The following is a 12,315-nucleotide window of genomic DNA, read 5'->3' as shown; positions in this document are numbered from 1 at the left end:
TATTCTGTATATCACTGGGAATAATCCAAAGAAAGTATTATTTCAACTGTACCCAAAAAGCACAAGGAGAAAAGTGACAAAGCAAATCAGCCTCATGGTACACGGTGAAAAAACAACTTTCACGAGGTAACTGTGAAGGTTAGGGCATATGCACCACCAGACCTCTTCAGCATGGATACTGGAACTTCATCTTTGAGTAGAGCCAAGCCAGATCCTACCCTTACATAACATATTGTTGCAGTTTCTATAACTGATTGGTCAGATGCAGAAATTATGATCTATCACAGGACCTGTGGTGGCAGCACAATCATACTAAGGGAACTGCCTGGGTATTTAGCTTGCAAGCTTAATTCTTAAATTTTTGAATTTGGATCACAAGTACAGAAAAAAATGACTGCAGTACCATTCATCTGCCAATTTATCTGTGGAATGACATCCACATTACCTTCCGCAGTTGATTTGTGAAGAACAATGTTTGCAATAAACTATTCATGTAACAAGTTGCTCCTTGGTTCTTCAATCCTACATAGCCTGTGTGCTTCTTAGAATCCCACCTGAAAAACAATACATTAATTTGTACATTTTGCAAAAATTCAGCAGCTTCCAATTTAAGATTTCATGCTTCCTAGAAGGCTCAACAGCATTGTTAAGCAAGCTTTTCCATTTTCCATTCTAAGTTTTATCAGCAAGGTGACAAATCAGGATTTAATGTTTCTTTGTACATTACCAATGTACTTAACCATTAACTATTCATGTAAATGTCTCTCCATTAATCAGCTTCCAAGACACCCAAGATATGATAATTCTAATACTTACGCTACACCATGTGGTGCATCAGCCTGAACAAAGACTTCAAATGTAACCTTGTCATCTTCTATGTAACCTTTTTCAGCATCAGTTGCTTCCTAAAGAGATTTTAAATAGGCTTTTAATGAGCTATTCAATTAGAAATCTCATTCCATTGCTTACTGGAAAAAAGTGATTTTTATCAGTAAACTGAAACTTTCAGCCTAAATGATGAGACCAGAATTCATAGTGCACTAGCATAGCAAATATGGTGCTGGCTAGACACAGCAATGCTTTGCAGACAGCTCAACCAACCTACCAACAATTCCACTAAATATACCTGTTCAGGGCCACAACTACTACAAATTCCCACTGGGAGGTGTGCTTTTGAACCACCTGTACAACCTGGCATTTTTGTGGTTTCCTAAAATATTCACGAACTGTAATGTCAAGAATGCAAGTATGGCCGCGGTGGCCATTGTTGGAGCGAACTTCAGGCTGGACTGAAGGGTCAGGGCCTGGGCCTGAGAACAGATAATGAATCACTATTTTGGCTGATTTAAGCACAAAACCAGATTAAAAAGATTAAGGCGTGCAGGCTGAGGGTGGAGGAAGAACCAGTGTTCAACTCACTACTCCATGAGGCTTTACTCACCTCAGCATTGAAACTGGCTCTGAGGCTGTAGCCTGCAGCCATCTTACTCCTGGCTCAGTTACAGTTACTAGCTCTATGGCTGCAGACTTTCAGGAACTCTGTAGTTCATGTTTCGTGGATTGTTTTGCTGCTTTTTAAAAAAAAAAATCAAATTGTTTGCATGATCTGTTTTTTTTTTAAAAAAAAACACCTTGGATCTATGATTGTCTTTCTGGTGTGGAGATTTTTGTGAATGATTTTTGCTTCTTTGTTTTGTGGCTGCCTGCAAGATGAATCACCATGTTGTATATGGTATACAAACTTTGATAATAAATGAACCCTGCGCTTTGAATTTTGATCAGTAAGACAATGTAGCAAATTACCCAATGATGTAGAATGCCCTTTCTTGAAAATCAACAGATACATTCTTCAAATTCAATGATTTTTAACTCAGAGACTACGATCCCAGACAAATATCAACAATGCAAACAATATCACAGCAACACCATGACCTCAGAAAGGACTGACACTTAAGTCTGATTAAAATACCGCTGTAAGATTTCACAGGCAAATTGGAAATGACAGGAAATTATTTCCAAAATCACTTAATTTTAAGTTAAGAATCAAGTAGATTTGATTCTAATTCTTTATTTGCATCAAAGACCAAAAAATAATGCAAGTGAATAATCAATTCCTAAAACAATAATAATTTTTAAAATGTGAAGAAATTTAAAACCCAGCTGGAATCAGAATGTAACAGATCATCGTAGATTAAAGACCTATGTGCCCAAAACATTGCTGAGGATCCCTACCACCCATCCCACAATCATTTTGAACCACTACTGTCAGGAAGGAGGTGCAGGAGCATCATGATTAGGACAGCCAGACTGGGTAACAGCTTCCTCCCTCGGGCTATAAGACTAATGAATGCCCTGCCACCACCAAATCTCATCACTAGGACAGTGAGTTGTTTCACTGTTTATTGCTTACCTGCGCTGCATACTGCATGCACTTTGAATTCTATCTTAATAACTTATTTGTGGCAATATGCTGATGTGCTGTGTGAAGTGTATGTTTTGTGCACCGTGGTCCAGAGAAATGTTCTTTTGTTTGGCTGTATGTACAGTCAGTTCACAGTGAACTTGAACAGAAATATTAATCACAATAACTCTGCACTTAAGTTTCATTTTAAGATACAAATAAAAGAGTAGCCAGATGAAAGAAATTAAGGAGACCTGCAGCTCCCTAAACTTTCTGTAGTACAGCAAATATACAGGAAGGCTGCAAAATTGAGGAAGAAGCACTGAACAGAACCAGTCTCTACAAATTAATTGAGGGATAAATAGCATTAAAATCTAAATCTTGGAGCTCTTTCATATGCTAATAAAGGTGACGTACACTTCAAAAGAATGAACATCTATAACTCAAAGTGGAGCTTGACAGCACCTCTTCCAATTTGGAGCTGTGCTTGAACCAACTCATGATGCCATTCATCAAGTACTGGAGATTAACAATAGTCCAGAATTCATGGCAAGTAACCATGAGGCTTTCCAGTGTCCACCATTGCAGTGGGAGTAACATGTACAGCCTCCATAAGCAAAATGTGTAGAAATCAGTGATTCATTACCATGAATACTTCAAGCAGTTCAGCATAACATCTTTGAAGTGCAAGATTTTAAATGGCACACTAAACTTCAACTACTACTCAACAAACGTTGGTACTAGAACACCATGTTTGCATCATCATTCCCTCAAATTCCAAAATTCCACAGCTGTTTAAAATTGAAAAAATCAGTTTATGATATTTCAATTTCTACCTTAATCTTGTATGCATGTTCCAATCTTTATTTCAGCTCTGTAAAACGTTTGAAGAGTTGATTAAAAACTGCACTTTATTTCTTGATTTGCTCTGAGAATTCTTCTAAATAACTGGTCGCTGAACCTGCTTGATTGCATCACTACTGCTGGACACCAGAGATCCTCAAAAGCTGGCGCGTGACAGCAACAAATGAGGAGTGATCGTTTTAAGAAACTTGAGGTCGGCAGCAAACAGTGTTGCTTTGCCATTAACCACAAAATTAGGTCAATGGTGATTTTTTTTTTCTTGAATATTGTCAAGGGATCTTAAATTTGATGCTGGTCTGTAATTCATTTGACAAGCCTCCTTTGCAATCCAGGATTGTCCATGTTTCGATCTTGCTGGATTGACAAAATGGATGTTTCGGCTATTTGACCACTTGAGTCGCCACATGCACTGAATCCAATTATTCAATCTCTTGACAAGTCCTTTTTAGCTGCTTGGCATAACAGTAGCAGGAAATGAATCAGGTTGCAGATGGCTCAGTTGTAAAGGATCAAAGACCTCACTCCAGCAAGACCATGACAGGCACCTGGAAACATGGACAACCTGGATTAGATAGGAAGCTTGCCAAATGAGTTTGATTAGCAGCAAATTTAAGATCATTTGACAACATTCAAAAAATTCCATATGGTGGGTTGATGACAACATGCCTTGTTCCAGTGTAGAATTTTTTTTTACATTTTAAATGCTTAGCCACATCCCTGCATTTCCTCTCACTCTCCGGTAGTTTTGAAATTGAGAAATGAAGACCATCATTCCATATTTGCAGTCTGATTGATTACAAATCAGAAGTCAGTCTAAGTAAAATTTTCAGCACTTACACTCCATGTCATAAAATTAGAGAAACCCCAGTCATTTTCTTTGTGAAAGAAAAGATGACTAATCCTTCGACTAAAGGTCTTCTCTTCATCTTTGTGGTTAATAATCTTCAACACAGCTTGCGCATGACAAGACCATGACCTATAGAAATGAACACAAGTAAATGCTTTTTTTTCACAAAACTAACCACAACTAAATCTAAGAATTAAAACAATGTTTTGCCTGTAATCCAGTTGCATAGCAAAATACAAATTCAGATTTAGAAATACAGGATATGCACATTATTGGACAAAGGAATATGCCTTCTGAGCTAGAAATTCCTAGATTATGAAGCTTGCTAACTTCTCTAGCAAGCCACCAGATTAAAAGTTGCTTATGAGATATATGAAATACTTAGTTTATAATCCAATTAGAATTTAGTCAGCAACTGCAACCTTCCAAAAATAATCCTATCCCAACATTCAGATAACCTTGAGACATGACTAAAAACCTCTAAGGACTTCAGGTGACTCTCTGCCAGTAATCTTTCATTTTGAACCTTCAGTACTCACTTTCAGAAGATGATGCAATTCAAATTAAATCACTTAAGATCTTGATACATTCTATCCAAGCAATCTAAATTCATAAAAGCCTATATAACTTTGTATGGGACTATAAAATGTGTTTTGTCAGTCACCCATCACAGCCCCTTTTAAGTAGCTAATTAATTCATTTTCATACATTAAATCTTTATTAGTTTCAGCAGCTCTGTACTTCATACGTTTATTTTATCTCAGGGTAGAAAAATGAGTTGGATATACCACTTACATATAGAACTTTTAAATTTTACTTACGTAGAATCAGACTCAGCATTGCATTGTAGGAAAAATCCAACACTCTTCTGATGAGGCCGATCAGGATGGAAGCGAGGCATTACCATAATTTTCCATGGTAAATTTCGCACAAAACAAGGAGCACTCAACACTGACTCACTAAGCCTACTAAACCGTTCCACAGTATAATGAAATGTAGCTTCCGAGCGCCAACTGGTATCTGTTAAAACCAAGAATTGCATTTTAAAATGGTGGCCTTATTGATTGGTATTTAATCCTGCAGTTTTCAAGTGTTAGCACAAATCCGAGTCGATGCATCCAAGACAAAACAAATCATACTTCTTTTTCCACCGTAGCAGAGTGATAAATAACAATTATAGTACAAAATAATTTTCAACTGTAAAATACAAATTTGTCATTTAAATGCACAGATATTTGCTTCTCCATTGTAACTAAGCACCAGTTACATTGATTTTGACTGTTGAGCTATAGATTTGTAGCTTGAGGAAAGGTGCCTTTATTTGAAGTAACAGCTTCTATTGAGAATATCTTAATACTAACAAAGCTCACTTACAAACCAAACTTGCACAGAAGTATAGACCTTCAGTTAAAAAGAGCAATGTTTACATTCCATACAACAATAATAAATTGGTCACAAAATTATGACTAGTGACCAACTTTATTGAAACATTTGCAAAGAACCAACACTGAGTCAGTTTGCATGGATTTATGAATGAGTGGTAGTGGCATGTTTCTTTTCAGTGCAGCTGTTTTTCCCCATGAATATATATTTGTGGAAAGGAGCTTATATTCCTTGAATGAAGAGAATATCAGAAGGCAGAGGAGGAGAGAAGGATTACAACAAAAGCAGTAGATTCTGGTTAATTGGGCCATTAGTTAATCAGGGACGCCACTTCTTTGGGACAACTTTTAAAGAACAAGTAATCGAGAGTGTCCATTCATTTATTTGGGACACTATGCTACATAATTGGAGTAGGAAGCTGTTGCCGAATAGTTTCTGATGTGTGCATTTGTGCGGCCATTAACACAGAGTGCTTTGAGCAGAATAGCTTTTAAAGAGCATCAGTTGTGTGTGTTTGTGTTCAAAGAGAAGTGTTTTTTCAACACTGATATTTGGCGAGAAATAAGCAGCAAGACACTTCAGAACTGTTTACTGTGGCTTCAGGTATTCGGGCTAAGAGATGCAAGAAACAGCCAGGAGTGAAAATGAAACTACATCACACTTCATTGGAAACTAGGAAGAACTTGAAGGTATTGACAATTTGAAAGTATTGACAATCATCGAAGGCATAGTATGAAGGTAGTCCATTATCTGCAGATGAATTCCTTTGTTGATGAGTATTAGGAATTAACAGTACAGGTTGACTACCACAGATCCAGAGTGATTAGGATCTGTGCAGTGCCGGATTTGTAATTTTGCCGAATCACAGGTGGTTAGGTTAGGATTAAATAAACACCTTTAACCCACTTAATCACCCTTCTATCTCTCACTGTTTTCCTTATGCACATCTATTTCTTTCTGATTCACTGTCAGCAAAGAACTGGAGCAACATTTCCTTTTGTTTCTTTATATCATAAACTGTGGAAGAGCCAATGTTATAGAAGTCGCAGATGCTTTTCAAAGACACACCACTGTCATTGTTTTCCCCTCCAGAACTTCCACCTTGGATAGATAACATGAGAAGCACTTCCTTTATTCAATGAAGACATGAGTAGGGCTAAATAGCAGAGATTTTAAAAATAAATTCAGAACAACAGGGGAACAACTTGCTTCCTTTAAAGACTGTGCCAACAGACAATTCTGCTAATGGCGCCACCAAATCAGTGGCAGAAGGTTGGTGTGGTGATTCGGGTGTATCTGAAACTAGGCGAAAAGTAGTAAAGGTCAGAGTAGGGAATGGGGGAGAAGAAATTTGGTTCTCAGAAGAAATTGATATTCAATTGATAGTACTGCAGTTGTACTATTTTGTCCTGTATTTCATTTAAGTACACAATTATCAGTTTGAGTTTTAAAAAGAAATACCTTTTTAACTATTTCTATGCAATTTCAGCTAATTGAGACAGCCACTTAGTTGGGTCAAAATGCACTGATCCCAATGTGCCCAATTAACCAGAATCCATTGTACTATTCATTCCAAGATTTCACCTGAAGCTCTCTGGCTACTTTGCTGTACATGACCATTTTTTTCTCACCACACACTCCCCTCCCAAACCCACATAGCTGCACTAGGAAATCAACAGTATTTAACTACAAAAAGTTAATACAATCAGTATGGATCAGACTTGCAGTTTTGAATTAGACACTGAACTGAAGACAATTTCCACTGTAGGTGTCCATAGTGTTTTCCTTTGTTTAACCTTTGCGTACTAAAAGCAGTAAAACAGTTCCTCTGAAATTTAGCAGTGCAATTCTGAGAAAGCACATTTGTTTAGTCTATTACACTGCAGTGACCAAAAATCATATTGCTTATTCCAGAGGACCATGATGCACATCTGGATAAACTGACTAGTACTCTATATTGATCAATTCCTTCCACAAGAAAGTGGTGGGGCAGGGCATGGTCTAGTGCAATGTCCTGAAAATAAGAAAGCAAAATAAAAATAACAAGGTTGAAGATTATAAAATATATAAAATAACAAAATCCATGACATTATGCTCCATTATGAATTGTCACATATGCAAACCTGAAGAGTCAAATTCTTAAATATTCTGTGCCGCCTTGAATGCGCAATCCCTGTTTAAGTAAATGACCTGGATGAGGAACTGGAGGGATGGGTCAGTATACTGATGACACAAAGGTTGGGGGTGTTGTGGATAGTGTGGAGGGCTGTCAGAGGTTACAACTGGACATTGATAGGATGCAAAACTGGGCTGAGAAGTGGCAGATGGAGTTCAACCCAGATAAGTATGAGGTGGTTCATTCCTGGAGGTCAAATATGCTGGCAGAATATAGCATTAATGGTAAGACTCTTGGCAGTGTGGAGGATCAGAGAGATCTTGGGGGTCTGAGTCCATATGGTGCATTGGCCTTCATCAATATGGGATTGAGCTTAACAGCCAAGAGGTAATGTTGCAGCTATATAGGACCCTGGTCAGACCCCACTTGGAGTGCTGTGCTCAATTCTGGTCGCCTCACTACAGGAAAGATGTGGAAACCATAAAAAGGGTGCAGAGGAGATTTACAAGGATGTTGCCTGGTTTGGGGAGCATGCCTTATGAGAATAGATTGAGTGAACCAACTAGTGAATAATTCTTGTGCCGAATCTAGGAGTGCTTTCTAAGACTCAATTGATGAGGGATTATTTAAGTTTGAACTTTTAATACGAATTGTCACGTGAAAGGCAACTGCAAAATGTCCATGGTATATATTAGAACATAGAAAACCTACAGCACAATACAGGCCCTTCGGCCCACAGAGTTGTACCAAACATGTCCCTACGTTAGAAATTACTAGGTTTACACATAGCCTTCTATTTTACTAAGCCAACCATAGCTAACCAAAGTGAAGGATGTAATTATGATTGAGAACATGTGTAAATTTAAAAAAACTAAAGATTGAAATTTCAGAGAGCAATTGATGAACAAAAAAAGTAGAAAAGTAAACTTATAGGAAACATGAAAAATAGCTACAAAATCTCAATAAATATGTTAAAAGTGTTACAAGAATTCATTATGCAGATAGAGCAATTAATGCTTCAGGACTGCCTTTAGCAAAGAGACAAATAATTCTCCAGAAATATTAGGAAATCAACTATCTAATGATGGCAACAAACTAATTTATTAAAATACTACTGGAAACCAGTAAGCAGAGCCAACAAACACTTAGGGCCTGACAACTTTTAATCTAACTTACTAAAGGAGATACCATGGAAATTGTGATCCATTAGTTATCTTTTTCTAGAATTATAATGATTACAATATCATTCCTGAAGATTAGCAAGTAACAAATGTAAATTCATTATTTACAAACAGGAAACAGATCAGTTATCTTAACATCAGCAATGAATTAAGTACAAACACCTCTTTGTAGAGGAGACAACAGGACACTTGGAAAATATTAACCATATTAGACAAAATCATTGATTTCTGCTAAGCAAATTACATTTGACAAGCTTACTGCAGCTGTGAAGTAAACTAGATTATGGAAAACAATACTGCACAGCTCTTCCGCTATGCCATTGGATTTCTGAATGGATATTGAACCCATGAACACTACCTCACTACCTTTTACAAAAAATTATTTCTGTTTTTGCATTAATTTTAACTCATCTAATATACATATATACTTACTGTAATTCAGTTTTTTCTATATTTATAATGTATTGCACAACACTGCTGCCGTGAAGTTAACAAATTTCACAACATATGCCGGAGATATTAAACCCAAGTCTGACTTTCTCTCCATTTAAAAAATAGTCCATGCCTTTATTTCTTATACCAAAGTGCATGACCATACGCTTCCCAACATTGTATTCCAATCTGCCACTTCTATGCCAAGTCTCCTAACCAGTCTAAATCCTGTAGCCTCTCTACTTTCTCAACACTACCTGTCCCTCCACCCATCTTCATATCATCTGCAAACTTAGCCACAGTTATTAATTACTTCATCTAAATCACTGACATACAGTTGAAGTCAGAGGTTTACATACACCTTAGCCAAATACATTTAAAACTCAGTTTTTCACAATTCCTGACATTTAATCCTAGATAGAAAATTTGAGGGCAGAACTGAAAAAGCACGTGCGAGCAAGGAGGCCTACAAACCTGACTCAGTTACACCAGTTCTGTCTGGAGGAATAGAACAAAATTCCAGCAACTTACTATGCTTGTGGAAGGCTACCCAAAACATTTGACCTAAGTTAAACAATTTAAAGGCAATGCTACCAAATACTAACAGTGTATGTAAACTTCTGACCCACTGGGAAAGTGATGAAAGAAATGAAAGCTGAAATAAATCATTCTCTCTATTATTATTCTGACATTTCACATTCTTAAAATAGTGATCCTAACTGACCTAAGACTGGGAATGTTTCCTAGGACTAAATGTCAGGAATTGTGAAAAACTGAATTTAAATGTATTTGGCTAAGGTGCATGTAAACTTCTGACTTAACTGTATAATGTAAAAAGTGGTCGCAATACAAACTCCTGTGGAACACCAAAAGTCATCAGCAGCCAACGAGAAAAGTCTCTCTTTATTACTACTGTCTCCTGCCAAGCTGCCAATGCTGTAACCGTGATAGTATCTTTCCTGCAATACCACGGGCTTAAGCAGCCTCATGTGCAGCACCTTGTCAAAAGTCTTCTGAAAATTCAAGTACACCACATCCACCAATTCTCCTGTCAATCCTGCTTGTTATTTCTTCACAGAGTTCCAATGGATTTGTTCCCTTAAGGAAACCATGTTAACTTCAGCCTATTTTATCATGTGCATCCAAGTACAGGTTTCCCCCGCCACCCGAAGGTAGAGCGTTCCTATGAAACGGTTTGTAAGCCGGAATGTCATTAAGTGAAGAAGCAATTACTATTTATTTATATGGGAAAAATTTGTGAGCGTTCGCAGACCCAAAAGATAACCTACTAAATCATGTCAAGTAACACATAAAACCTAAAATAACAGTAACATATAGTAAAAGCCGGAATGATATGATAAATACACAGACCATATCAAGTAGAAATACTTTCCTACAATCATTGCCGCACTGTCCACCGTAGCGAAAATCTCACGCGAGCGCTCTCGGCAGAAACACTTGCTCCAGTAACCTTAAGCTATGAAGCTGCCAAATCATACCAAATAACACATGCAGGGGTGCAGCTGTGGCCGGGACGCACCCAGCACATCTTTAAGAAAAAAAGCTGAAATAAACAAGCTAATTTATCGGTCTGTGGCCCGGAGGTTAGGTTGGTGGGACAATGGGGTGTAATCTCATCGCCGTCTGTTTCTACCAGGGAGGCAGGTCATCTTCTATATCTGCCTGCCTCGATGTCGAAGGTCGAGGTTCGTTGTCTGCTATGGCTGATGTGGAAGGCTTAAAAAACGACAGTATGCTTGACTGCTTAGCTTCACGCATTTTTCTATCATACAGTTCTTTGTAAGCACTCAAGCCATCCTGCAAATATACTCTAAAGCTATGCACCCTTTCAAAATTAAAGTCGTACTTTTCTGCAATCATTGCTGTCAATTGCAGCAAAAATCTCACGCAGTTGCTGCACGTTCAGTTCCTAGACAACTTCACTTTCGGTCCGTTCGCTACTGCATTCGGTTTCGATTGTTATCCTTTCCTCTTCCAATTGCATCAGCTCTTCATTTATCAGGTCTTGGTCGTGGGATGCCAAAACTCCTTCAACATCATCTTCGTCAATTTCCACAAGCCAAACTCACTTTGTCCTTACTTCGTTCACCACGATCGAAACGCTTAATTATGTTTAGTTTTACGCTAAGTGTAACACCCTTATGAGCTCTTTTAGGCTTTTCCAATACCTTAGAACTCAACTTGCTGACGGATGCTCAAAATAAATCGACATAATGCACAGATGCTCACAGGCACGTGCTTAAGCAATGCCAGCTAGAATGCAGATCCGGGGGAAGAGCCTGGCTGCTTGGGGCACGTGCTGCACTGCCTTTTTTCATAACAGCGAAAACATCTCCTGTTAGCAAAAACAGGTAACTAACGTAGGTCTTTTGTAACTGCGAGGTTTCGTAAAGCGAACGTTCAAAAAGCGGGGGGACACCTGTACCCTGAAACCACATCCTTAACAACTGACTCTCTTCCAAACCACTAAGGTCAGACTAACTGGCCTGTAATTTCCCTTCTTCTCTCCCTTCTTGAAGTGACGTGCAATTTTCAAGTCCTTCAGAACTATGCCAAAATCTACTGATTCATTATTATTACTTCGACAATCTCTTCAGCCACCTCCTTCAGGGCCCTGGGGAGTAGACCATCTGGTCCAGGTGACTTATCTATCTTCAGACCCCAGTTTCTCAAGCACTTTCTCCCTAGTAATGGCTACTTCACTCACTTCTGCCCACTGATATTCTCAAACTTTACTGGTGTCTTCCACAGTAAAGACTGATTCAAAATACTTAGCTCATTCGCTGTTTCTTTATCCCCTTTACTGTCTCTCCAGAATCATTTTCCAGCTGACTGATGTCTACTCTCACCTCTCTTTCACACTTTAAATATTCTGAAGAAACTTCTAGCAACCTATTATTGGCTAAGTTACCTTCATATTCCATCTTTTCCGTCCTTATGACTTTAGTTGCTGTCTGTTGGGTTTTTAAAGCTTCCCAATCCTCTAACTTTCCACTAATTTTTCCTTTATCACATGCCTTCTCTTTGGCTTCTGTATTGGCTTTGACTTCTGCCAGCCACGGTACCTCAT

At 38.1% G+C, this 12,315-nt stretch overlaps 1 protein-coding gene across 6 annotated transcripts in view; it reads right to left on the bottom strand.

Moving 5' to 3' along the window:
* usp7 (ubiquitin specific peptidase 7 (herpes virus-associated)) overlaps positions 1–12,315 on the bottom strand; it is a 74,836-nt gene that overhangs the window by 37,105 nt on the left and 25,416 nt on the right. For all 6 annotated transcript variants that reach the window (XM_072268958.1, XM_072268960.1, XM_072268961.1 and 3 more), the window contains 4 exons: positions 4,934–5,132; positions 4,103–4,241; positions 817–905; positions 446–554 (listed from right to left, as the gene is read on the bottom strand). In XM_072268958.1, coding sequence (XP_072125059.1) covers positions 446–554; positions 817–905; positions 4,103–4,241; positions 4,934–5,132 — 536 coding nt within the window. The remainder of the gene's footprint in view (positions 1–445; positions 555–816; positions 906–4,102; positions 4,242–4,933; positions 5,133–12,315) is intronic.

This window comes from Mobula birostris, chromosome 9 (genome assembly GCF_030028105.1).
Source record: "Mobula birostris isolate sMobBir1 chromosome 9, sMobBir1.hap1, whole genome shotgun sequence".
Classification (NCBI taxonomy): domain Eukaryota; kingdom Metazoa; phylum Chordata; class Chondrichthyes; order Myliobatiformes; family Myliobatidae; genus Mobula; species Mobula birostris.
This window is presented reverse-complemented; position numbering and strand designations above follow the sequence as displayed.